This window comes from Camelus ferus, chromosome 26, assembly GCF_009834535.1.
Source record: "Camelus ferus isolate YT-003-E chromosome 26, BCGSAC_Cfer_1.0, whole genome shotgun sequence".
Classification (NCBI taxonomy): Eukaryota; Metazoa; Chordata; class Mammalia; order Artiodactyla; family Camelidae; genus Camelus; species Camelus ferus.
This window is the reverse complement of record NC_045721.1, coordinates 26,936,242-26,963,931: the sequence shown is the minus strand read 5'-3', so window position 1 is coordinate 26,963,931 and position 27,690 is coordinate 26,936,242. Positions and strand designations below refer to the sequence as shown.

Genomic DNA, 27,690 nt, shown 5'->3' with positions numbered 1-27,690 from the left:
GGTGAGAAAGGCACTCTGAAAATCATCGGCATCGCCTAGCCCTCTGATGCCGTGTGGGTGGACGTAACCCACGCTCACCGGTTACAGATGGCGCGGCCTGTGTGTGACGAAGGACGGTGAGGAGTGTCTGTGGTAGGAAATCAGAGACAGGAGGACACGTGGCCGGGCCTGTCTCCCGTGGGGACTGTCTTGAGCCTCTAGCGGCCGGTAAGCGGCACCCCCACTGTGGAGACGTTGCCCGCTGTCCCCGGGAAAGGAGTGCCCCCGGCTGGGAGCCACAGGGTCGTCCACAGAGCACGAGGTTCGCCGCTAGTTGGACTTGGGTTCGTCAGAAGCCAGTGCTCCCCTGGGCCGGGGAGCAAGCGCCACCCCCACCGCGCCTCCCACCCCCGCTGCATCCCCGCCCCCGCCGCCCTGCCTAGCACCCCTGCCTCCCCGGGGAGCGGGATCGGCTGGGAAGACTTTTTTACGAGACACCTTCCCAGGCCCCCCGAGGCTTGCTGACCGCCTGACCACGTGCTCTCCGAACCCCGGCCCGTCACGCAACTGTCTCGACAGCTTTCCTGCCACAACAGTGGCTCCCAAACTGACCAGCCAAGGCTCCTGCTTGTAACAAATACCTCACAGTGCCGCCTTGACTGCTCTAAAATGAAATTCCTGTGTAACCAACCTACACGCATGTTCTGAGTATGCAGCTGACCCTGGAGCGACGCGGGTTTGAGCTGCGTGGGTCCACGCACGGGCAGACTCCTTCTCAGCAGCAGACGCGCCTGTGCTGGGCGGGGTGGCCCGCGGCTGGGGAAACCCGGGGGCTGCACCGTGCGTGCACAGGGCTGACGGTGCGTGGCACTCGGACTTCCCTCTGCAGGGAGGTCCGGCCCCCCAACCCCCTTAATTACATAATGTGCCCGGACTCTAATAAAACAGAGAAACTAAAGGCAGGTGAAGATGAACGGCGAGGTCCCGCTGCGCAGCACAGGGAGCTGTATCCACTCCCTTGCAATGGCCTGGAATGGGAAGGAACATGAAAAGGAACATGTGTACATAAACCTGAATCACTGTGCTGCAGGCCAGACACCAACACAACACTGTAAACTGGCTCTGCTTCAAGCAAAAAAATAAGCTGTCTTCTTTTTCTAAAAAAGGGAGTAACTTTTATCCAAGAACATGAGTTTTAACGTAAAAGCGTCTTGGCACGCGACAAACATGTACTGAAGGGGGTGATCGGAAGCTCGTCTCTGGCCGAAGACTGACCTCACTGAGACGCCCGGAGGGGCCCTGATGACCAGCCACACCGCGGATGCGCCAGCCTGAGGGGTTTTTGGAAACGGTAAACGGTTCTCAGGGAAGCATCACACCGAACCGAGTTCTCTTTCCCTTGATTTACATGGTAAGTTGCATACCTGAAAAAGTCACTGTTCATTAAAACCATGCAGAAGAAAAGGCAAAAACCCAGCAAGCTTTGGTTAGCGTGCAAAGAAGGGTCAGCTCCCAGGCTCAGGTCATGACAGACGGAAGAGCCGCCAGCAGCGTCAGACAGGCACGCGCCAGGCGCTCTTGGGGCGGGACTGCTTCCTGCTTTCCTGAGAGCGAGCATCTCTGGTCCCGGGATGCGGGCCGCGCTCCCCGGGGGTGCAGAAGTCACGGCTGCCCCAGATGGAGATCGGGGTGGCCCCGGCGGGCGCCCCCGCTTGGAACCGCTGTCCTTTCGAAAACCTGGAACCGAAGAGCCCAGCCGTACTGCTCTCAGTTATATCCCCAGAGGCGGGTGTACCTGGCATGCATTTAAAACAAGCAAGCAAGTCATGGAGTGAGCGGAGAAGACATTCCCTGTGGGGACTCACAGCGTTTGGGGCGTTTTTCCTTGATTTCCACCCCTGAAAGAGAGTATTGTTACCAAGCCCTGGCCCTTGTCACCTGATAGGCTAATACGCCGCATTCAAGCCTGCTTGATGCCAGAAACAGGAGATTCCAAAATGCACGCTAAACTCGACCTCCGGGGAATGCTTTTCAGAAGTTACAGATCTCACTCAGCACTCTGTGCAGACAGGAAATTAGGGTAATTAATTGTCACTCACTGCAGCAGAGGCCACACGGGGTCCGCAGGTCAGGGCTCCTGTGGGCGCAGGTTCACCCCTGCGTTCCCCCAGGTCGGCCCCCCGGACGTCTCCTGCCGCAGGTGTTTGACACGGGCGCTTGCCCAGCAGTCACTCACTGAGGCACAGTGCGTGCCAGCGTCGCCCCTCGTCCTCTCGACGGTCCTGAGGCGCCTGCAGGGAAGCGGCCTTCGTGCCCTGCGCCTGGGTCTGCTCTCCCTCCTCTGGTGTTGAAACCTCTTCTGTCAACGGCTGCGACACTGGCTGCTTAAATCAGAAACAAAAAATACAAGCTGGTCTCATTTGTTAGCTAATTCACAGGCTGCTGGGGAAAAAAAAAATCTTTACTTTGTTATTTTTATGGAAACATGTTTTTAATTCACAAAAATTCCCTAAAGCTGCCAACGGGAACGCATTTTCATCGCGAACGAGTTCTCTCCATCTGTCCCGGCCCAGCCTCCAGCCTCCCTCCCCAGAACGCCCGCCCCGTGGCTGAGCCACTCCTCCCCACTAAGCGGGGACACTTGGAGCCTGTGCCTTTGGGTGCCTCTTTCTTCCACCTTCATGTCAAGTCCCAGTTAGTTAGAACCCTGACCTCACCTCCAGGAAGTCCTCCCAGGTCTCCACCTCTCTGTGGATGGCTTGGTTCCATCCCTCATCCCCTCTGCACCTGCCTCTTTGGTCCTAATTAAACCATAATTTACTGTATTTTATGCCAGTCTCCTCTGCTGAAAGATATTGTCATTCAGGACTGAATTTTCTTAAATTAAAAAAAATTTTACTTTTAATTACAATAGCAATATATATGGTCCATGTAGAAAACTGAGAAAATAGAAGCTTAAAGAAAAAACTACTGGGAAGCCCACAGTCACTGTCTCCCAGTGATGGTTCCACATCCTTCCGGCTGTTTCTCTGCAAAATGCAGGCACGCCTGTCTTTAAAGTGTAAGAACACGGAGGGCCTACTCTGCTCTAAATATTGACCCCGCCACGTGGACATCTTTCCACGGCTAAGTGTGTCTTCTGAGCCGGATCCGTGATTCGGTTGTAGTAAATATTTCACACCGCCCCGATCAGATATTAGAGTGTCTCCTCCCTTTACCCAAGCGAAGAATTCACAGTCCCTGGCATGAGCCCTGTTGTCTGGAGACACCTTCATGGCAGCGACATTGCCGGGTCAGAGGGCATGGATAGACGGAAGTTCTGACACGTTTCCATGAAGACTGGGCCCCCGTTCCCGCCTGGCGTGAGATGGTGCCACATCGTTCTCCATCCTGGCGATTTGTTCTGATTGCTGAGAACTGACTTTCCCGTCGTGGGCTGTAACGTGGGAGGTGTCTGACCACGTGTTCTGAGGAAAGGGGTTTCAGCTGAGAATGCTGCCTTTCCAGCCAGGCTGCAATTCCCCGGTGGGGATGGTGGCAGTCGGCTCATCGGCAACATCGAAACTGGGAGGACGGCAGGACCCGGTTTCAGATGAACTGATGTGGGTACAGAAGTCCCTCGGTATTTGCACCAGGAAGAGCCCCACCCCGGGAGACTCTGAATGTGGCATCGCTTCCTCCTCTGTCTCTGTGAAGCGCATGTGGGAGATCCCCTCCCCCAGCATGACCGGCGCACGGAACCCCGTGAGTTGTGGGTGCGTCCATGGAATTGTGCGACCTCCACGCGCTGCAGACCACTGCCTGGTGTGGGTTTGCTTTTGTAAACGTGCACGGCGGGGTAGTGTGGGACGGGACGCTGAGCTGCGCAGAACAGGGGTGGGTGGTGGGGACACCGGATCAGACAAGGTCCGTGACTTGGGTGTGTCAGGGGAGGTGGACACCGAAAGATGGGCCGGCTTTATCCTGTCTGTGGCTTAGCCAGCACTCAGGCCGGAAGCTTGATGCAGCAGCACGGAGGGGTGTCCCCCGTGGGTGTCTGCTGGGACGCGGGACGGGGGCAGTGGTCAGCTCTGTGGGGTAAGCTGGCCCAGCGCGCCTCCCCCGGGATGCCGGGCCCTGGCTCGATGTGGTGGTGCAGCCCGTGGCATGCGGCAGGCCCTCCTCCGTCCCTCCTTCCGTTTTTCCTTCTCCTTCCTCCTCTCTTTCCTCCTCCTCCTCCTACACGCCGGAGACCTCTTTCTTTCCAGTTTTCTCAAGTTTCAGTGACTTTTGTACCAGAAGGAAATAAATCTGAATGTTGGTGTTCCTTCCTAGGTGCTGAGACGGCAGGTGGGATGTCTCCCCGTCCTGCTTTGCCGGCACGGACTCCCTCTCACCGTTACAGTGCGGGGAAAGGCAGTAACTGGCTCTGGTGTCCCTGGGGACCCGCACGCAGCGCTCTGAGGACATCTGCCCTCACCTGCCTCGAGAGGAGACGCCAGGGGCCCTTCCGGGCTGAGTCTCCCGGGCACGGGGTCGGCGCCAGGCTGACCGTGTCTGCTCTCTCCTAGGTGCCTCAGGACGAGTGGGGCGGGTGCCCCACGGGGGGCCGAGACGACGAGATCCCCTGCCGGAGGATGCGGAGCGGGAGCTACATCAAAGCCATGGGCGATGAGGAGAGCGGGGAGTCGGACTCCAGCCCCAAGACGCCCCCCCCAGGGCCCCTGCTCCAGCCCCTCGGACAGAGGCCGCTGGGAGACCTCCAAACGTAAGCCCCAGCACGCTGCCCCCCACCCCGGCCCCAGTGTCCTCTCCGCACGGCTGACCACTGCCAGCTGTCCCTAAAAAGTCCTGGGTTGAAAATGTTAGACTGCACATAAAACAATCAGACTCTGCGCTGTTACTGCAGAGTAATTACGGAGGTACACCTGGGCCATGTCTGTGTCAAGTATTAATTTTAAAGCAGCTCTCCTTGCCGGTGGCGCACCGGCGCCTCCTCAGAGCACCCCGGTTGTTGACCAGGGGCACGTCTGTGTGAGTGTGAGTGAGTGTGTGAGTATGAGCGAGTGTGAGTGAGTGTGAGTGAGCGAAAATCACAGCAGAGTATTTCTTGTTTACTGTAACGTTACACGTGCCTGTGGAGGCCGCACGCCGTCCGCAGGGGAGGGGCAGGACATGGGTCCACTTCACAGCTAGAACAGCACACGCTTTGTATGTTTGTCCAGAAATACACAGTCCACGTGTGCAACTTGTTTCACAAAATACAAACCAGGGAAACGAGGAACTCGATTACTCCTCTGTGAACTGTGAACATACGACTGACCCTTAACTGTCACCGTGCTGTGTGTATCTGGCCCGATTGGCTAAGTCTGGATATAAATGCAAAAACTGCCTGCTTTTCCCACCGCGAGCTGTCTGTCATCCCGTGGGAAGGTCTGAGGAGATTTGCCGGTGCTGTGTCCAGAGCGGCTGCAGCCTGGACAGAGGATGAGGCTGTGACCGGGGTGTTACCTTGGTGTCGGTCCACCCCCACCCCCGCCATGCACACGGCAGCACGTGGAACCAGGTGTGATTTCTTCTCCCAGTAAATCCCCCGACCTGTTAGTCTCCTTGCAGGATGGGAACTAAAACCCTGCAGACGTGAACCACACCTTTGTGGCCTGCCTCCCTTAAGTGCCACAGCAGTTGCGTTGGGGACGCCAGGCAGGAAGGGGTGACTGTCAGTGCCGTCTGCCGCCTCTCTCATTTGTCCGCTGAGGCCCTGCCTCACGGAGAAGATGGTCGGTGGAGGGGGTTGTGAGGGCGTGGCCGGGAGCCCAGCCAGAGCCTCGCCCTTTGGAGCTCACAGAGGGAACTGGGGGAGGGAGGCACGGGTCACAGAGAAACCCAGGCTTGGAAGAGGTTCTCACTGGGAAGTTGTGCTGGGGGGAGCCAGAGGCATCACTGACCCTGCCCCCCGCATCAAGGGCTGCACCAGACCTCAGTCTCCCCGCCTTGATGTGGGGGGGCTGGGGAACACCTGAGAACGTGGGGTCCCTGAAACCCTCCCTGGGCGCCAGCTGTGCTGAGCAGGCCGTGGGGTTTGAACCCCTGGGTAGGGGGCTGCCAACATAACTTCTCGTGTTAAAAGTGTGTCATTCATTTCGTGATCTTGCACATTAAAAGAAAACCATGAGAAAGAAAAAAAAAAAAGCAAGCAGTGTAGTGACCGCGAGCAGGCATCAGGCCTCCTTAAGGATTATGCACTTTACTTTCCTGTTGACGAGGTACCCCTCCTGGCCTGCGGACCCCCTGGCCCGCGCTCGCACGTCCTGTCCCCACGCCTGACCTCTCCCCCGGGCACTTCAGTCCCCTCCCTCGGGCACTTCAGTCCCCTCCCTCCTCAGCACCTGCAGCCCGTCCCTCTCCTCGTCTCAGGGGCTGGCCCGCGGCCTCGTACCAGGCGCCCACGCTGACAGTGCTCAGAGGACAGGTTAGGAGTCTGCATTTGTAAGACCCACTTCGTTACCCAATACAGTAAAAGTTCCCCCAAAACCCAAGGGAGCGATGGAGAGGCAGGGCTGCTGGACCACACTTTGAACAACGTGTCCCCTGGACAGACCTGCACCTGTAAGTAGTAACATGTTATTCGTGGCAACGTGGCCAGGAATAGCAAAAGCTGAAAATAACCCCAAGTTCACCATTACAGTCCTGACTGAATAGCAGATATACACGTGTTCAAACAGTAGAATGTTACTAATGGAACATGGTAGAACGTTAGGCGGCTGTGAGAAATGGGGAAGACTTCTGTGTGCCGACACGGAGCGATCAGAGCGCGTTCAACAGCCAAGTGCAGAGCGTTACTAAATAACGTGCCGCCTTTCACATAATGGGAAAATAAGACAACAGCTCTTGTCCGTTTCTATGACGTAGTGAAACCACGAGAATAAGTAAGAAACTAATAAAACATGCTTACCTCTAAGGAGTGAGGAGGAGGAAGGCGCAGCAGGGAAGGCCCAGGACGTCTCAGTATGTGCCTTTTATATATCATGCCGACCTTCGTTTGTGCAAACGTGCCGTCTACTCAGAAATACCAGGACTTCGAAGACACAGTGAAAGACGGTAAAGCCACTCTCAGGAGACAGAGCGGCCACGGGATGGACAGGTGACACTGGCGACAGGACTGCCAAGAAAACTTTGAAATAACAGATTATTGCAGTAAAGGGTCTAAGGGGACGCGTGGACTCCACAGACAGGAAAATTACAGGACGGGGGCAGCGAGAAGTGCTGTAAAGGAAGGTCACGTGTAGGAACGACGAGCTTTGCTGACCGGCTCGTCGGTAGACGTGACTGAGCGGTAAGCAGTGAACTCGAAGGCAGGTGCACGGACACCACCGCACTGAAACGCGAAGGAGAAAACGTAGGGCGCGAGAAGCAGAGGAGCGCGTTTAAGAGCTGCGGGGAGGCGTCAAGCTGTCCAGCACGGAGGAGCCCCGGAGGGAAGAGACGTCAGAAGACGTAACGTCCAAGAATTCCTGAACGTCATGAGACGTTAAGTCAGAGACTGAAGAGCGCGGAACTCTCGAGAAAGATGAACACCCAAACGACGAAACAAACAAAAGGCCTCACCCCGTCTCCCCATCACGTTCCCGCCACCAGAAGCCAAGGGTAAAGGGGACTCTTACCGAACAAGACGCTACCTACAGAGGAACAGACAGTTTCAGCTTCTCAGCATGAACTCTCCAAGCCAGAAACAACGAAGGGAGATGCTTAAAGTATGAGAAGAGAAGCTGATTCACCCAGAATTCTAGACTTAGAGGAAGTACCGTTCAAAAATGAAAATGAAATAGAGACCTTTTCACAAAAACAGAAGTTGAGAAAAGCATTGTCAGCAGACCTGGTACCGTGAGAAAAATTACAGGAAGTCCTTCGAGTGTGGCTGTTAAACAGCGCGGTGCCAGACGGACTCCTGGGGCCGTGCGGGGCTCCGAGGGCCCGCGTCCGCGCTGTGACAGCCCACGCGCGTCTCCGTCCGGTCCCCGGAGCTGTGCAGGCGGCGAGGGACACGGACGGCCAGCAGCTGGGCCCCACCTGGCGAAACTGAGGACAGAGGGCGGTGACAGTGCACGCAGTCCCTTTGGGGTGAGAAGCAGACGCTGGCCTGGGGCTGAAAGGGGGCTGCACTTCTCCCCGGCTGCCCTCGTCTGCTGTGTTCCCGGGGACCGCGCTGAGTAAAGAGTTCAGAGAGAAGAGGCCGTAAAATCTGAGGGCGAAGTCACATAACACCAAGCCCGGCAGTGGCTGTTCTAAGTGCCTTGTGTGCGGTTCTCCCAAATGCAGTAAAATGATTTCTTCTCCTGAAACCGCCGTCTTCCTTGGTAAACGATGCTTCACGTATGAATTCACATGCTTAGTCATCCAAGAAATAAGTGTGTGTTATGAACTAAGTATATAAATAAGACAACATTAATAAATAAATAAATGTACCAAAAATAGAAAATAGAAATAAAAAATGTAAGAATTAAAAAAAATGAGCATACAGATTGCCAGGATATTAACGAGGCACCAAAAACCAGTCAACTGAAAATGACAGAATTCTTTTTCACAGTTAAAAAAATAAGGGTTTGATGACCTGAATTGCTTTTGCAATAACCACTTTATTAGGATAAATGTTGTTTAAATCTCGTTTACTGTGAAATGTATCAATATGTATGTATGAAAAATACTTACGTTATTTCTTCCCAGAGCCTCCAAAGAGAACTCAGTCTGGCTGGCGCCTTGCTGTCCGTGTGTGGGGCCGCGGCCAGAGAACCGGTCCCACCGCGCCAGACTGTGACCTACGGTTCTAACGTGACCTAGCACAGGAGGGCTGCGCTCAGCCACTGAGTTCATGGTAACGTGGCGTTAGTCAGGGTTCTCCTGAGACACGGGGCCTGTGAGGAGCTGGCTCCCATGCCTGTGGAGGGCAGACTGGCAGGCTGATGGCCCAGGGGAGATGCTGCTGCAGCTCAAGTTGAAGGCGTCTGGACGCCTCCTCTTCCTCAAGGAGGTTGATCTTTTCTCTTAAGACCTTCAACTGGTTGGGCAAGGCCCACCCGCATCCTGAGGGCAGTCTACTTACTCAGTCTACCAGTTTAAATGTTAATCACATCTTCAAAAAAACCCCTTCACAGTACTGTCTAGACTACTACTTGAGCAGGTATCTGGGTCCCGCATTCTCGCCAAGTTGATGCATAAGATTAACCGCCACACACAGCAGTGGAAAACTAATACACGGAAGCACCAACGTGTTAGGAATGGTCATCTCTGGGTGGTGGAGTTGCAGCTGAGTTTTACCTTTTTTCAAATATTTCCTAAAAATTTTCCAAAAGCGTATATTAGTGTTAAAAGATACTGAAAATCGGCTTCTCTGTCTTCTAAGCCCCCTCGTAACCGGTAAGTGCTGTTTTCCCAGTAATAACACTGCATTTAAAGCAAACAATCCTTGTGTTGCAAAGTTACCAGAGTAATACCTTTATGCTCGGTGACTTTATTACACTTCTCTGCTACAAGTGGAAGTATGGTTTTATGTGTGTTCTAAAGCCATAAAGTGAAACTTATTCCCGGGAGTATGCCCACGTGTTGTGTCTCCAAGGTCATTTTACGTGAGATGTAGTAAAAGAAGACTTGCAGAGACACGTCCCCAAGCTGTCACCAGGGAACCCCTCTTCCTTGATGGAGTGAAAGGAGTGGGCGCTGAGCATTACTGGTCCCGAGAATCGCCTCCAGCTCTAGCACCACGACGTGCACGGGGGGGGCAGGGGCCTTCAGCATCCCTGGTCCAGAGAGCCCAGGGCTTTTCCAGCACAGTCTCCCCTCCCAGGGCTGCCCCCGTCTGCTACCGGTGACTTCTGACTCCCGGGATGTCCCCGTACTGAGAGGTTCCCATTAGCCATCTTCCTGCACATTTGGTGCCCTCGTTCTTCTTCATCTTCTGTGTTTGTCTCTAGTTCCGGATTAAATTACGGCTCCCTCGAATGGCAGTGAACACTCATTTCTTTTTATTACCCCAATAACTGCCGTGCAGTCCCCCAGACATTGTCAGCTGACTGGGGCACCACGTCGGATCGCTTCCATGACGGGTTACACTGCTCTTTTCATTTCAGATGGATGCGCATTTAGTGATTCTCTCCAATCACAATAGGATGCTCGATCTTACTGCCTGTAGGGTCTTATATGTATATGGTGGCGTATTCAAATAGTCACTAAATTCAGCATTTATCATTAAACATTGCAACGGCGAAAGAACTCTTTCTTCTTAAGCAGCATGTACCTCGCATTTTACAGGGTGGTAGATAATCAAATATTTAACCTATAAAATCAGCAGTCAGAAAATACAATGGAGTGAGGAGAATGGAAACGCGTATTTAACTGCCGCAGTGATATTTAATTTCAAGCGCTAACGGGAGAAATTCTGGAACAAAGGCAGCGGTGGCAGCGTGGAACAGAATGTCTTCTCTGCACACACCACCTGACGGGGAACCGATCCAGTTTTCTGTTTGTCTCACTGGCCAGACTTTGCTCCAGGTCCCTCGAGAGCAGAGACCGTGGCTGAGCTATCCTGACGCAGAGCAGGTGCTCAGTGGTGTCTGACGCCCTGAACTGCTCGTCAGGAAGTGGTCACTGGGGCTGATCAGGTGGGTGTTAGTGGTGATTTTTACTGCAGCTTCGTGTTCCAGTCGCCTCGTTTGTTAGGCTAATAAATGCCCTAAAATTGCTCCTGAAGGTCTTGGGGAACCCCTGAAGGGGTTCAGTAGCCTAGACGGTTTCTGTCTTAGGAAGATGGATCTGACTGGGGGACACGGTCATGTGTCTGTCAGGAAATCCCGGTGAGGGAGAGCAGACTGTGCTGGCAATGGCAGGGGGACCGAGAAAATGGGTCGGGAAGTGGACCTGATAGGGGATGGTGCTGAACAAAAGGAGCAGGGACGGAAGACGCCCCCGCCCAGGACTCTGACATGGGCGGCAGAGGGGCTGGAAGGAGGCGCAGAGGTCGGGGGTGGCTGAGTCCAGCCTCGGGCATGTTGCGTTTAATGTGGCCCCCAAGGCCCGATGCCCAGGTGAGAGCCGCAGCCGGACGTCGTCTCTGCCCAGGTGATCCTGACCCCCCAGGTCCCGAATGCTCGCTCCCTCTGCCTTCTGGGCGGGGGACCTGACGGGGCAGGTCCGAGAGACAGACTCCAGCCTGCTGCCCCGGAAGCTCCTGAGAGCAAGGGCGAGGTTCAGCCATCTCATTCCTGTTCTGGGCGCCCAGTGAGTGTGTGTTAGGTGAATGGCTCACTTGCCGGGTAAACACACCTGGGGAGAGCGTTTTCACCCCAAGGAAGTCCCTTTAGAGCAGCCCTGCCTTGGTCCCGGCCGATGGCTGGTCCCCGGGCCCCCGCTTCCTCTGTGTCGCAGCTCACGCACACTGGCCTCCACTCGTGTCTCTTTGGAAAAATAAATTACAGGGAGAGATGTCAGCAAACTGAATTTCAGAAAAATAAACCTCAAACGCTCTGAATGTCGGCGGGTCAACAGCAGACCCCCTGCAGCAGGCGCGCCCGCAAGTCCTGGCGCACGCGTCGGTGTTGAGCCAGTCTCTGTGATGTGTGACTTGCAAGGTCTTGAGATCAACAGTGTTTTTAAGAAAATGGACCCAAGGGGCCTTTCGGTGGCACCAGGTGGACCTCGGGGACCCTGTTTGCGGTAAGTCCGGGCGTGGCTTCAGCTGCCACTTCGAGTACCTGGATCCAGGAAACGGCTGCGTCGTCACACAGGGGGCGGGGAGGCTCAAATGCAGACTCGCTCTGGATGCTTAAATAAGCACGAAAAACAGGCTCTGTAACTAAGCAGAAAGAAAATGCATGAAACAATAAGGGCGTCTCTGAGAATCTCCAGCAGGGACAGAAGCAGGCAGAGTGAAGGCTCTGCAGCCGGGAACAGCCCCCCTCAGATCTGCCTGCTTTGGTGAAGCCCGCCATCCCAGCCACGCTGGGCACACGCCTCGCGGGCGACACCCAGGCCGAGCTCTGCCCGCGACCTTGTACGCCAGATGCGGCGGCTGCAGCTGCTCTTGGTGGGATTCTCCTCTGTGCCCTGAGCTTGCACCCCGAGTCTGGGGGAGACGCACCGTATCTGAGGGGCGGCGGTCATGTGCCCATACCCTCGCTCCAAGAGGGTCTGGAAGGGAAACCGCCACCGTGTCGCCCTGTAATAGGTGTCCGTCTCCGCCTCTCGCAGCGGACACCACCACCCGAGGCCCCGAGGTGTCAGTGAGCCAAGCAGATGACAGAGGCACCATCACAACACAACGTGAAAATGAGACATCCTGGGGCGGCACGTTCTGGAGAACAGTTAACACGCATGTGCTAGTCACCTGTCTGCCAGAAATCTGCCTGAGGTGCACACGTCTGGGGATTCACTGCACACACCTGAGACGTACACGCATACCTGTAGACTCTGCACCGAGGGCCAAGACCCTGCTCCAAGGAATGAAAGGAGAGCGACGTAAATGGAGAGACACCGTGATGGAGCCTCGGCACGGTCAGGCTGCTAGTTCTCCCCAGGTTAGGGTGTAGTTTCAGCGCAACCTCAGCCAAAACCAACGCAATTCAAAGCAACCTCTGTTTTTAGAGAAACTGACAGGAGGATTCCAAAACGTGTGTGAAGATGCAAAGGACCTTAGGAGAGCCAGGACACCCTTGACAAAGAAGAACCAAGTCGGACGCCTCTCGCCATCTGATTTTCCCAGCCCCAGACCCAGCCGTCTCTGCAAGGCTCCCTGCTTCGTTTTAGGAGAACGGCATTCAGAATCCTGGGTGGGGCACCGGGTGTGCTCACGGCCAGCTCCTCAGCGGGCAGAGCCGGCGTACGTGCAGGTGTTCATCGTACCTTCCCGTCCGCGTCTGTTAAGCTAAGCATGAATCCATACCGATGTCTCTGACTGTAATTTGACACGACGTGGTTCACTCTGGCTTTTCTCCCTCCCCCTGGTTATCTGAACAAGACATTTTGCAATTTCCCTTGAGACCTCCTCTTTGAACCGCGGCTTGTTTAGAAGCCTGCTGTTTAACTTTCAGATTCCTGGGGATTTTCCAGAAATCTTCCTGTTGCTGATTTCTAGTTTAACTGATTATGGTCCAAGAACGTATTGTGTATGATTTCTATTCTTTCAAATTTCTTAAGGTTTATGTCCCAGAACATAGTCTGTCTTGGTGGATGTGCAAGGGGCCCTCGCCTGGGGAAAGCGGATTATGTTCTTGCGGGTGGGAGGCCCTCTGTCCTTAAGACAGAGTGAGGGTGGCGTCGGGGGACCAGGGCTTCTCAGCCTGTGTGCGGCTGGCGTCTGGGGCCAGGTGGCTCTTCTGAGTTGACGGCTCTCTGTGCACGACTTTCAGCAGCATGTCCGGCCTCTACCCACCAGGTGACAGCAACTGTGACGACGGAGCGTCTCCAGGCGTTGCCTCATATCCCCTGGGAGGTGAAACCTCTCGGACTAAGGGCCACGCAAATCGACAGAATAAATCAGCGTGCGGGAGAGAGGCTCTCGCCATCAACAGGTAGAACTTCTGCTCGTTAAAGGACTAAGAAGATGAAAAGGCAGACTGCAGAGTGAAGGGAAATATTTGAAATGTGTATCTGACAAAGGATTTCATGCAAAATATATACAGAACACCCACAAAATAAAACTATGAAGACAAACTGATGGGAAAAAATGGGGAAAAGTTAGGGAAGCCACTCCACAAAAGAAGACACACGAGTAACCAACCACCACGGCATCAGCCCTTAGCAAGCGGGAGGTGACCTGAGCGAGGCTTCCGCGGCTCGCGCTGCGGCGGGCGAGCATGACGACAACGCAGAGGGCTGGTGAGGCCGAGGGCGCAGCCGCGGAGGAGAGGCGTCTGTCCAGAGGCCGCGCCTGAGGTCTGCGCAGCCCACACACTGCAGCTCTGGCTCGGTTAGTTAACGGGGTGTAATGGGGTTAATTTTTCTGTTCCATGATTTCTATTTTAGAAAAAAAATTAAGTTCTTTCTGACGACTTCACCAGTGTTTGTTCTTTTCAAAAAAAAAAAAAAAAAAGAAAGTAAACACTTGAAATGTTTTGTTCAGGCAGAATCTGACGTGGAAAAATGGGGTCCCTCCGAGAAGCCCTGACCCCCGTCAGCTCCCCTAGGAGTGTCCCAAGAAGTCCTACCAAACTCCTCAGACTGACCTGGGAGCCAGGTCCCCGACCCCGTCCAGGCCTCTGCGGGCAAGTCGACTACAATGCTTATTAACATTAACCAGATGCCCGCGGCGCGCCAGGCTCCACCCTCCACGCATTGTGTAGAATGTTCTTAATTAACATCCGCGGACTCTGTGAGTTAAGTCCTGTGACGTCCGCGTTTTGCAGGTGCTCACAGAAGTGGCATAGTTTGTCCAACGTGACACATGAGCCGGGAGCTCAGCCGGGACCTGAACGCAGCCGCCTTCACGGCCGTGCCCGCGCCAGCCCAGGCTGCGCTGGGCGCTGCGATGTGTCCCCCGATGGCTCTGCTGGCCACTGCACTGGCCCTCGCTCTCTACAAATGAACATTCAGGTCGCCTCACCACCCAGCAAACTCACAGCCTTTCCAAATTACCCCGCATCCCCTCCTCTCTGACAGATTCGGAAAATTGTTCAAAACCGTCCCATCCACCACCCTTTTCTCACCTGCCCTTCCTGCAGTCGGGCCCAAGTCCTCCAGGTCGGTTTCCCCACTGCCTCCCACGGCCCCAAACCCCCCCGCCCCCGGACCACCAGGACTTCCTGGCGCGGGGCCTCTGTTCCTGCTCCAGAAAGTCTGCAGGGTTTAATGAGCCCCTTCCCTGCAGGGGCTGCTGGTCAGTAAAGGAATAAACGTAGAAAGGAGGGCACAGCTCAGAGGTGGGCGCGTGCTTGGCTTGCACGAGGCCCTGGGTTCAATCCCCGGGACCTCCCTAAAAAAAAAATACTTTAAGATTTAAAAAATAAGAATAATAAACGTGAGGAGCAGAGGAACAGGTGGTGGGAGGAGGCGCCAGGGTTGTGAGGGCGGCCCCGTCTGTCCGTCTGTCCGTCCGTCCCCAGAAAACTCACAGGCTCCTGGCAGCTGCTCCTCCAACACCTGTGGACGCCGGCCGCCTCCTCTCCGGGATGCGTTTCATCTCCGGGAAGCGAGGCCCCTCTTCCAAGAGCCCTCCTGGCCTTAGAGGACGAGGGAAGAGCCTGACGCTGTGTCTGTTCCGCCTTCGGAGCCTCTGCAGAGGCGGGAAGGGTCCAGTCTCCCCGGAGAGGGTTACGCTGGGCCCCGTTCTCCACGTGGCGCAGGGAAGACGCCACGCTCCTGCCAGTTCCGTCAGCTCCACGTGTGAAAACAGAGGGACGCCCTCTGCATCTGGAACAAACACGCTGAGTTAGAAAAAAAAAAGTTTTCCCCTATTTGTCCTTCATACACGCTGCCCAGCGTCCTCGCTGCTCGGGTGACGGGAACGCAGGGGCGGCGTGTTTTGTCTCAGGGCTCGGGTGTGTTTACACGGGTCCGGCAGCTGAACGCAGAGGCCTGGTGAGGTGTGGGTTTGGTTACGTGGATTTGTTTTCACCATGACCTGAAGTCACAGAAGAGGGCTGTGGCCTCGGTCCAGCCGCCGACTCTCACAGCTCGCAGGCGGGAAGGGGAGAGCTGGAAGCCAGGAGCCCTCCCGACGCGCCTCCTTCCTCGCTCGGCTCCTGGAGCAGGTTCCCGCCTCGTGTGCACGTGTGACTGTCGGACGTGGGCACCACTCAAAGGGGAAAAAACTAGAAACCATGTGTTTGCGTTACTCTGGAAGGCTCTTTGTGGTTTCCTCTCAGGAACGTCTGCGCCACCGGAAAGTCTGCACATGAAGGTCTGCGCTGTGCCTGGCACCCGGGTCTGCAGTAGGAATCACCATTTTGAAGAAATAACTGAGGGGCCTGAAGGGAGTTTCAGATGGTGCTGGTGCCCGAGGACCGGCTGCTGGGGAGGAGCGGGGGCCCCGGGGCCCGGCCCTGTCCCACGTGGGACCCCTGGTCTCTCTGGCACCTCCGGCCTCCCTGCTGGTTGTCAGTGTCCAGGCCGCGGCCATGAGGACCGTGGGCCTCCTCGGGGGGGGGGGGGGGCGGCGCTGAGCCGTTGTCATAACAACAGGTGTTTTCTATTAAGCGTAATAGGCTGAAGTTGGGGCTTTTTTTAATTTAAAATGCGTGGTACTGGAGGACCAGCCTCTTGAGGTCGCCGATCCCGTGTCTCGGCAGTGCACTCTTGGGGCTGGAGGTGTGTGTCCCGGGGCCAGACCGCCGGGCCGCTGCGCGCTCCTTGCTCACCTGGGGGACCTGGGCGGTGCGGGTGTCGGTCGTCCTGTTTGCACAGCGAGGCCACGAACCGGGTGGGACTCCTGCGAGCACTGGGTGGGTTAGCACGTTGCCAGATGCTCCCAGAGTGCCCAGCGTCGCCGCGTGTAGCAGACGTTAACTGCTGGGAGTCTGTGTTTAAAAGAAAACAGCGTGACTAGCTTCCTGCAGAGGCGAGTCTGCTTGCAGTGGCTGCCCTGCGTTAGAAGGAGAGCAGCGGGGATCAGAGGCGTGTTTGAACCGCAGAATCACACACACACGAAACCTCGGGCTTGCCCAGCGCCACCCGGGGGCACTCGCTGGCGCTCTGGGGCTCCAGGCTCGGCGCTGGGACCTGCGCACAGATGTAAAGGTGACGGAGCCACTTTGAAAGACTCCCAGACGTTGAAGAGGGTACAACGGTGAGAAGGCAGATTCCTCCGAGGGGAAGCGTTACGTCAGAAGGAAACGAGACTCCGTGCTGGCTGGTAAACTCGCCGTGTGAAGTCAGCGGTTTCAAGGAAACACAGAGGAGAGGGAGTTTCTGTTTTTGCAAAAGCAAACGTGGAGCCAAGAGCCCCAGAGCCCGGGCAGCCCCCGGGGGTGCGACGCGCACGCCCGCACGTGCCGTGGAGCTGGGCCAAACACGCGTGCAGACGGGGCAGGCGATGGTCACGGCCTACCAGCCCGGGCCCACATGCCATGGTCTCGGGCGCTGGGGGTGGCCACACACCTGTCTGTCTCCAGCCCCGGGGCCACGGAGGAGCCAAGGGACCCGCTGCTGGGCCAGCCCCCGGCCCGGACCCCCACCGGGACCTCCTGCCCGCAGCAGCGGGAGTGACGGGGCGTCAGGCAGAGACTTACATGTCTTCACACGCAAGATCAGAACCCGCTCCAAGCTCACTTCTCCCCCATTTCCTTTCCTTTCTCTCTCTCTCTTTTTTTTTTTTTTTTTGGTCTGTTTTGAGTGGAGAGGAGGGAAGAGCTGAAATAAACCTACACTCGGTTTTAAAACAAAGATCATTATTATATTAATTTATAACGTGAATTGTATTCTATTAATAGCTAAAAATAATTATTATTACTTTTATCCGAAACATTGACTTTATAACAAATGAGCTTCACTTAATCAGAACTTGTAATCAAGCCCCAATTTTTTCTCTGCTGCCCATTTTTAAAGAAGTAAGTCAGAGAGGAAACGGTTTGCATCAAGAGTTCACTCTGAAGAGCCAGGAACGTACTTTGGCCAAATACGAGTCAGAGTGAGCAATCCCGTGTTCACACACGTGTGTGCACAGGCCTGTGCCGTGATCCTGTTTAATGGTCCCGTTGTGATCCAAACTAGGAAAGAAGAGTAAATTAATTGTTTCTGTCCACATTCTGTCTGGGTCAGATAACATGAGTTCTTACTGTTCTGTGGAAACACTGTCATCAGAACTTGAAAGGAGCTCAGTCAGCCAGAAGTGTGAGCTCAGCTGAACCTGCGGTCTGACCGGCGTCCTCGAGGTTTTCCCGTACGTTTAACGTTTTGCAAAATAACGAGAAGGGAGACCAGAGGACTTTGACTTTAAGGCTATTTGGGGGGAGAAAAAGATCATTTTGATAACAAAATGGATTTGGTTTCTCAGTCTGCTCTGCCTGGATTGTGTAATCTGGTCAACTTCACGTAAGTTGGAACTGGAGGCAAGGCTTGTTTTCACCTTTTGTTTTCCTGCGTGTGTGAAGCTGTCAGAAGCCGACGTGATTTTCATGAGACTCGGGTTTTGAGCCGAGCCCACTGTTGCGCTGGGTGAGTTCCCCGTGCCTTCAGCTCTTTTTTTTTCCGGTGTGGAAAGGTCCCGATTTCACTACCTGGTCGTAAGAAGTCAGGCTTGAAAGCAGGTTCAGAACAGCCTCTCTCGCTGCTTCTGATGCGACGCACGTTTATGAGCGTGTCTGTCAGGAATACTTACAGGGGGCAAAGGTACCGTCACAGGACGAGGTTCTGCACTGGCCTCTGGGCGCTGGGTCACACGGTCCCTGCAGAGATGCTCACGGACGCCTCTCCTCTCCTTTCTTGCAGCCAGAGCTACCTGCCAGCGGCCAGCGACGGGCCAGCCGGCCACAGCCTGGACCCCTCTGCCAACTACAACTCCCCGAAGTTCCGCTCCCGGAACCAGAGCTACATGAGAGCCGTTAGCACGCTCAGCCAGGCCAGCTGTGTGAGCCAGGTCGGGGTCCCTCCCTCCCCCGCCTGGGTCCATCCCCTGGCCGGGACACTGGGTCCGGCCGTGAGCAGAGGCGAATTTCCAGCTAGAGCTGTCTTGGGGGACCACAAACCCAGAAACTTTACTAGATCAGTGGGGCATCTCTGCCTGTCTCATTCCTGCACCCTCTCCTCTGCGTCCCTCCTGGCAGAGCAACCTCCTTTCCTGCACCTCGTCCCCCTCCCCACGTGGAGGGTCTGCGTCCCACCCCAGGGGACACCCAGAGCTGCCCGGCACCCACTGCTGAAGTTCACAGGGGTTTCTGGGGTCTAGCAGCTCCGGGCAGCCAGCAGGATCACCTCCCGGGTCCTTTAGGGTACGTGGGGGCGGGGCTAGTTTTGCTCGTCCCCAAACCTTCCCCTTGGCTTCTTCCTGCTCCAGGAGAGGGAGGCCCAGCGGGAGGGACCTCAGTGTGTTCCTGGACCTTCTCCCCTCCTCCCCGCCAGAGCGTGCTCTCGACCCATTCAAATCCTCGTCACCCTCCGTCCCCTCCCGTGCCTGGTCCCCAGTGCTTCCGTGACCCAGTGCACCTCGAGTGTGCCGGGGATTTCAGTCTCACACTGGGGCCCCAGCGTGGCCGTTTTCGCGGGAGTGGGTGGGCCCTGGTGTCGGGGCAGCTACGCCCGCTCCCTGGGAGCGAGGCGCCCGGTTCTCAGCCCGAGGCCACCGCGGAGCTCTGCTCTTGGCCCTGGCTGCTTTCTTCCCGGGCTGGCATCTTCCTGAGGTCGCCGGCCCGCAACAGTCTCCACGTTTCCTTTGTTTCTCTTCCTCCATTCGGATGATTCTGACAACTGCCCCACTTTCCCAGGAACCAGGGGAGCTCAGGGATGTGGGCGCGGGGCCGGCACCTCTGTGCAGAGGGGGCCTCCCTGCACCCTCCCTGCAGGAAAGACGTCCCCTCCTCAGTCTGGACCAGGCCCTTGTCTCCTTGTCTCTAAAAGCTGTTTCAGTGTGATCGCAGCCCCTCTCTGCGACATGCGCACTTTTTCTAGTTGTGGTAAAATGACCTTTCTAAGCGCACCAGCCAGTGGCACTGAGCACATCCACTTTGCTGTGCAGCCGTCCCCACTGCCTCTCCAGAACTGTCTCGTCTTCCCAGACTGACGCTGTTCCCGTCAGACCCCGACTCCCCCCGCCCCCGCCCTTGCCCCCACCGTCTGCCTCCTCCTGTCTGTGAGTCTGGTCCCTGCTGGGGCCCTCCTGCGAGTGGGCTCACACAGTGCTCGTCCTTACGTGTCTGGCTTACTTCATTTCCTACCAGGTCCATCCATGCCGCCCAGGGGTCAGAATTTGCGCCCTTTTTAAGGCTGAAAATTAGATCGCTGTGTGGATGGACCACATTTTGTTTATCCCTCGTCCGTCAGCAGACACTTGTGCTGCCTCCAGCCCTTGGCTGCTGTGAATAACACTGCCGTGAACACAGTGTGCAGACACCCGTCCGTGTCCTGTTGTCAACTCTTGTGTAGCACACCCAGGGCCGGCGTTGCTGGTGACAGTGGTTCTAACAGCGGCTGCACCTCACTGCCCCGCGTGCCCTGTGGTGGTGTCCGTCTGACCCCCGGTTAGCCCGCAGCCCTGTGCCCCACCAGGACCGTCACCTTCTCGCTGCTGTCCTAGTCTTCCCCTTGGCTTCTCTCGAAGCAGTTTTTGGTGCTTTTCTGAGTTTAAGGTTCACAGAAGAAGTCAGGTGCTTCAGACCACACCAAGTGCTCACGCCGCTGGCTTAACGCCTCCTGGGACACCTCCAGTGGGCTGAGCCGTGGCTTGAATTGCAGAGCAAAATACCCGCTTTTCCAAATCTCCCTCGAGCAAGTGAACACACCCACTCTCGGAGAACAGGTCACTTCAGTGCCTATCTAGGCCAATCTGAAGTCCTTCTCAGCAACTTGTTAGTTTGGGGGAACGAGTCACCCTCGTTTCTAGACCCTCCCTGATCAGCCTTGTAGCTGGGGGCGCTGGCCGAACGGGCCTTCCTGGAACGTCCATCTCTTGCTTGTGAAAGGCCAGCTGGAGGGCTCTCTTCCCGACGGAGGCACCCCCGGCACCACTGGGACCCTGTGTCCGGGGGCCGGTGGCACGTCACTCACGCTCCGGCCAACCTCCGTCGTCCCACGTGGCTCCTTGACGTAAGTGGCGTGAGGCAGCCTGAGACCCCTGGATGCAATTCCACAGACAGGAGAACTCACCGAAAGGCACCCACACTCCAGAAAATGTCAGGTTTCGAGCCAGGACGCGTGCCGGGCATGTCTCCCTCACTAGGTACCCAAGACTGTCAGGACAGGGTGCCATCACTTGTCTGCCCTGAATCCCTGCGTCTCTGTCTAGCGCCAGACACTCTCGAACCATTTGGATGAACACAGCTGCCGTTCGCTTTCCTGTGGTCCTTTCTGCCCGACCGAAGGCCCTCCCTCTCACGCTGGGCTCCGGGCAGGCAGTCCTGCTTTCAGTCCCCTCTGCACCTTCCGCTGGGCTCCGCTCACGCAGGCCTTGTCCAGCGAAAGGGAGGGAGCTGTTGTTCCAGCGCATGAACATCTCAGGGAGGAGCCGAGTCCACGCGTAGGTCTGCGGTTAGAGGTGGGCAGGCGGTGTCTTATCCCTACGGGGGGGAAATATGACTTTTTAAACCTGCTTTTACTCTGAGAACAGTTAGGGGGAAAGAGTTACTCTGCCGATGAGAGCAGCAGCTCTCTGTCTGCCTGTCACCGTGCCCCGAGTGTTCAGGGGGGCGGGGATGGGGGGGGGACGTTTAAGCAGTGGGAGGAATGACGCCAGTGGGTAGCTTGGCTGCAATGGGACCGGGTGGCAGCAGCCATGAGGACCGGCAGGAGGAGGGACTGGGACGCGGGCGAGCAGAGGCACTCCAGCGGGAAGAAGCCACCTGCAGGTGGACACCTGCCCCAGGTTTCCGGCTCCCGGGCAGGGGGCATTGGAGGCCCGGCAGGCCGTCTGGGGCTGTCCTGGGGCCTCTGTCCAGGCTCCGAGTCTGTGTCACCTCCGGGGCCTCCCACGAGCCTCGGCCCCGCGTGTCAGCACCCCCACCTGCACCCCACACCCGCTTACGCCTTAACCTAGAAGGTGCCCCCAAGGGATGTGCCCTCCGCACAGTGCAGGGGGTGGGGCCTTTATCTGTATCCCGTCCCCCCCCACTGGCGAAAACCACCCCCAACCCCACCCCTCAGGCCTGGGAGTGGCCGCACATCTCCAGCCCAACTGGGGCTTCCATTCTTAAATTCCCGTTCCGTCCCCGCCCCGCGGGCCGCAGCCTTGTTTCAGCCCTATAGGTCGCTGTGTCAGGTTCCCATCTGGAACCTCCAGACTTCACTCTGCGAAACGGACGCGCATCACCACCTAGAAACCCGGAGAGCATGTCCGCCCCCACCCCCACCCCTGCAGACGGCCAGGCCCCTGCGTGCACGTCTCTTAGGACCCCTCCAGTCTCCAAAGCCTGATCGTTTCTTTTTAAATACAGTTGGAACTTTTAGGTTCCCAGGGTGACTGTCCCTGGAAATAAGTTTCAGGGCTTGAAAATAATTCCTTCACCGACTGAGCTACCGGGTGGGGCAGGGATGCGTGTGCCCCAGACCTGGAAGCGACGCCAGAGCGGGAGCTCCTGTCTGCGCCAGCCATTGCTCTCCCGCCTGCGCGGGTCCTCTCCCGGGACGGGGGCTCGAGCTGGCTGCCGGGCTGTGCTCAGTTTCCACGCCGTGAGCAGGAGCAGAGCAGAAGCAGCTTGTGCCCCTGCCCGTGGTTTGCAAGCACAGCCTCGCTGCCTAGAGCCGTCTGTGCCGTCAACACAGGGGAGATGAAGGTGCCGTGTGGGAAACAGAGAGGAAGGGATAGACTAGTATTTTGAACCACGTGCTACACATTTAAACAACCGTCTCCCTTAAACATGGTGACGACGGCCCGCCATCCTTTACAGCTCTGCCCCGGGGTTGGGGGGCCCTAGAGTCCAGCGACGTCTTGGCATTGGCGTTCACCTTAGTGTTTCCCCAAGTGTAACGATCCCCAGTGTGGATTTCAGGTGAACTAGGCTGGAAACGAAGACGGTAAGTGAAGACGGGGTGGGTTTCAGTCTCTCTGGTCCTTCTGCGGCTGGACCTGGCCGTCAACCTGCTGTCGCTCGTTTCAGATGAGTGAGGCGGAGCTCAACGGGCAGTTCGAATCCGTGTGCGAGTCCGTCTTCAGCGAAGTGGAGTCTCAGGCCATGGACGCCCTCGACCTCCCTGGATGCTTCCGGACGCGGAGTCACAGTTACCTCCGAGCCATTCAGGCTGGTTACTCCCAAGATGATGAATGTATCCCCGTGATGGCCTCCGACATCGCCTCAACCGTCAGGCCCACCACAGGTAACCTCCTGGGGGTCAGCGCCCTCCTTCACCCACGGCGGCGACTCCGTCCTCGAGGCTGGGAGCCTCCCTGGGGGCCGGCGATGCCGCCGTCCTGTCTGCAGCGGAAACATCTCTCATAGATAACCTTTCTTTTTCTTAGAATGAAATCGATTGATTATCAAGGTTCTTTAAAATAGTCAAGTAGATTTTTCATAAGATCTTATCCAAGAAAAAAAATGAAGTGCTGACATTTGGAAGGTGGTCATTTTAAGGACCAAATTTTACTAATTGCAGTAAACTTCGGCCAACCTGCGATGACTCCTAGGGTCCTTGAGCCTGGTGTCTGGCCTGGGTCTCTGCGGCTTGGTCCGCAGACCCCATCTGTAAGTGCGATTCAGCGCTGCAGAGCGAATCGACCGTGGATGTACATTCACGGATCACCTCAGGCCGGGTCGGTTCAGGGGCACAGTTCCCATCGGCTCTTAGGGAAAACCACGTCCACCCCTTGCAAAACGTCCCACCCGAACTAAGCATCACTGCCTGGTATCTCGCCGCACGGCCACCGTTTATGTAACATGATGACTAAACGTGGCTGGAGGCGCCCTCAGGACAGCAGGGCCACGGAGCGCGCACAGCCAGCGAGCAGTGGGGTAAGTGGGGCTGCAGGGCGGTGACCTGAGACAGGTAAGGCGCGGGTGTGGGGGGGACCAGGGACAGTTCCAGGGGGCCTGGGGAGGACCTCGCTCATGATGAAGACATGGGGCCCAGTGTGGGGAAGAGACAAGGCCCCATCAGTTGTCACCACGCCAGGAACAGAGCAGGTAGGACTGATGCCAAGACAGTGAGCAGGACTTCGGGGTGCTCATCAGTGGTCACAAGTTGCAGGACTCATGCCGCTTCGGTTAAAACCGTCACTACAGCGCATGGAGCCTGTAGACGGGAGAGGGGAAACCGGATTCAAACCTGGTTCCATCAGTCCCTCTGAGACCGTGGGTGGGTTAACGTTTCAGATTCTCGGTTCTCAGTGGCACCCAGGAAGAGTAATTGACCAGGTCGGCCCAGGGTCAGTGTTCAAAGCGAGCAGTGAGCCCTCTGGGCTCGTTTCATGTCACCTGGCAGCTGTGAGCGCAGGTCTGCGATGCTCCGTCCCCCCGACAGCTGAGCCCCCACCTTCTGAAGAAACGAGGGGCCCTGGTGGGCGCCGTGGTCACAGCCCAGCCCCGGGGTCGGGGAGGCCAGCGCCCAGGACCGCGGTGGGCGGCGGGGCAGCCGAGGGGTGATGTGGGCGGCGGGGCTGAGCCACCGGTGTCCTGTTTCCCCTGCTCCATCCCCTCGTGAAGTCAGGGACCACCCCTCCTGCTCGGCCCTTTGTGGGGAAAGAAACATGGAAAATGAGCAAATTAGAAACTTAGGGAAGTAATGAGCCTTAGAATCACTGCACTTTAAACACACACACACTGTAAGAGAGTCACTGATACATTCACCAATACTTGCTGAATGTCTCTCAGGAGCAAGTGAAGTTAAGCACTCCCGTGGTCTTCAGAAACACTCTGAAACAATAATTACCTGGTGGGAAATGCCTTCATTGTTCATAGAGCTGTCGTTAGGCGGAGAATTAAAGTAGAACAGATGGCAGGGAGATCGCACAAGAACCAGTGCAGATCAGACGAACACCCTAATTTATGTACAGCTCATCTTCCCAAAATGCATGTGCCAAGTAAGTTACCCTGCAAATGCTTCTGTTCAAAGTTTCTCCCGTAACTTGGCCTAGTTACGGAGTCCAAGCTTCCTCTAGACTGTGGCGGGGGGGGGGGGAGGGCAGACGTGCCTTCCAGCGTTAGGGGCTGTTCTGGAAAACGAGAGAGGAAACGGGAACAGCAGTAGGAGAACTGCGGGGCTGCGGGGCTGCGGGGCTGCGAGCTGCCTTTCTGAAGACCTGTAGGTGCAAACGCCTCGTTAGGTCCTTGTGTGCCCTGCTTTACCCTAAGCGTTGTGAGCGGAGTACTTGCAACATTTCCTCCCTAAATAGAGCTGAGGTGTCACACGACAGTAGTCTACTTAGTAAGGCTGTGAAAACCTCCAAAGGAAGGAAGCGCCCTTGTCCCGAGAGGCAGGAAACCCGAAGCGTCCCGCGGAGCCGACGCAGACGCGCACTTTCTGTCGGAGCTGAGCTTCCCGCGGGGTTCAGAGCCTCCTGTCCGTGAGGCAAGTCAGGACTTCAGTGATTTTGTGTCAAAACACTGCATGGAAGGTCACACAGCACCCAGCAGCCACCCGTGATGGGCATGTGTGTGGAGAGAAAGGTTATTTTGACAGATTGGTTTTCTTTCATGCTTCGGAAACTTGCTTTTGAAAACAGTTCCCTAAAAAGTTCTGTTCAAAGCCACTCCCAGCGATTGTTTTGAAGAAGGAGGTTGATTTAAGTGTTTCTTTCTGAGCGTGAAACATGGACTGCGGGCGGTCTTCGGTGGCCTCGCCTGCGTAAGAGCGAGCGCGTGATGCCGGTCCGCACCGCGATGGCCGGACGCCGAGCAGGCCCCAGAGCGTGTCCCGGGCGCTGCTTTGCACACGGGCTGGCCGCTGCGCGGGAGCGCTCTGCTCGTCTGCGGCGGGCGGAGGCCGCCTGTGTTCGCTCTCGCCCCTCGGTGAGGCAGCAATTCCGCTGAAACAGACGCTTTCCATCCAGCCTCCGGGGAGCCTGGCAGCGGGGCCCGCCCGCCGTGATCCGTCCTCGGCTGTGAAACACGCCGCTCGCCGGTTAGTGCCTGCTCGCTCTGTGAAGCAGTTTTGAGAACATCTGCCGTTCGTGTCGCACACAGCTCTTCTCAGCTGTGAAGCCATTCATCAGATAGTTACTCCTCTAAATACACACCTGCCCCGACTTCTCTCGGGAGGCGAGGGCACGGCCATGGAACCTATGAAATTAGGTTATAGTGGTTTTTCTCTGGGTCGCAAATTTTCTCAGCCTGTGTCAGAGCTGGTTCCAGAAGCCATTACAACAGAGGGACAGTCCACACAAAGCGTGGCAGGGGAGCCGGCCGCAGCCAGGCTTTACTTCGCTGTGCGTGCTTCTGTCGTGGCACGCCCCTCAGGGGCACGGCACCCTGGCCACTTTCCAAGCCCGCCTCCAGCCGGGGGCGTCTGCCGGCTTCCTCAGCTCCGGCCGGTGACCCTGCCTGTTCCCTCCTGACATGTCCGCTGACTCCCACCCTGTGGTGTCCCCCTGTGAAGATCCTGGTGATGGCATCAGGCCACTGCGATCGGGGGCAGGTGGATCCGTGACTTTGAGAAACAGTCGTTTGCCTATGGAGAAGTGAACCTTCCAGATTCGCCGTGTGGCCCCCTAGCGCTAGTCCTCAGTGATTAAACAAGTCAGTGGATTCGTGCACGAGCAGACGGGTGGACGAGTGAGTCGCGCAGTTGATCTTGGGACCCGTCTCATCTGCCTCTCAGCCACACCCCGACCCCGGCAGCCTGCCCCTCCCCCTGCGCCTCCGCCGCAGGCTGGCCCTGCTCACCTGGAGGGCTGCTCAGCCCTGCAGCTGGTCCCTGGTGGCCTCCCTCCCCTCCACCTGCCTCTGACCCTCCTTCTGACAGCACAGCCCGGCCCCACTCTGCCCTCCTGGCGCCCACCATGCTCTCCTGTCCTAGTGAGTCAGAGCCACGGTGTCCGCGGTCAGTGAGCCACCTGGATGACCCGGCCTGGCCCGGCCCCCGCCACCTCCTTCCCCGTGGGCACAGACCCTTCCAAACAGTCTCTCACTTCTGTGCTTCTGTATATGCTATTTGCTGAGCCCAGAATTTGCATTTTGGGGATTTTTTTTTTTTTTTTTTTTTTTTGCCTAATTCCTAGCTATGCTTTCAGAGTCAACTCGGGAATCACTTCCTCCAGGAAGCCTTCACTGATTTGCTCTTCATCTGATTAGTGTAGGTGCCAGTGTAAGTTCCTCCCCTCCCAGCCCCTGATCAGGTGAGTTCAAACAAAAGTGCGTATTTATTAAAACAAAAACCCTAATTTTCATATATTTTTCAAATGGACTCCCCTTTTAAAGATGGAGAGATACTAGACGCCCAAGAATTCAGGCCGTGGCAGTGAGTTCTATTTCCTGTTTGTTTGTACTCGCATCGTCTCATCCATATGTTCAGGAAACGTTGGTACCATGGCTTTTATTCCTTACGTTAGTTTAAAAAACATTAAATGAAAACCAGTTACTAAAATTCACAAAGTTATAAAGTATTCTAAGAACCCTGAAAACAAAAGAATTTTGTTCTCTCAGGAACAAAGAAATATTGCAGCGAAGCTTTTGAACCGAATCGCTCAGTGTTGTATTTAGTTTCTTGTTCTTGTGCTGAAGCAGAAGGTGCGTGAGCACTGGAAATGGGAGGAATGCGACCGTGTCGTCCCGCGTGTGCCGCTGCGTTTACTGGTCGTCAGGACTTCGTAACTTTACATACGCTCTCTTTAAAACGCGCTGAAGACCGGAATTCACTGTTCATCCTTCTCTCTGCGGCCTGGCCCTTCGAACACTCCGAGTTCTGTGCCTAGGAACTTAGGTGGCTCGTCACATCATTAAAAGTTGGTCCATTTTCAGTTTCCTCTTCCCAAACTGCAGGTCTTTATTGTGTAAAGTGGATTTTTTAATATTTAAACATAGGGAACAGGAAGTGTACCAAGCCGGGACACAGCTGCCGTCGCTCCACCGTGCGCGAGCTGTTAAGAGCCGGCTAATTAACACCTCTGAGGTGGACGCCCTGCGTCGGCCCCTCGCTGCTGCCCCAGAACTTGGGTGGCCCACACAGGGTTTG

At 56.2% G+C, this 27,690-nt stretch overlaps 1 protein-coding gene across 1 annotated transcript in view; it reads left to right on the top strand.

Moving 5' to 3' along the window:
• The window catches only part of DLGAP2 (DLG associated protein 2), a 391,532-nt gene that overhangs the window by 333,405 nt on the left and 30,437 nt on the right, over positions 1 to 27,690 (top strand). Inside the window, exons 5-7 of the mRNA XM_032468359.1 lie at positions 4,530 to 4,726; positions 18,370 to 18,517; positions 22,686 to 22,902. Coding sequence (XP_032324250.1) covers positions 4,530 to 4,726; positions 18,370 to 18,517; positions 22,686 to 22,902 — 562 coding nt within the window. The remainder of the gene's footprint in view (positions 1 to 4,529; positions 4,727 to 18,369; positions 18,518 to 22,685; positions 22,903 to 27,690) is intronic.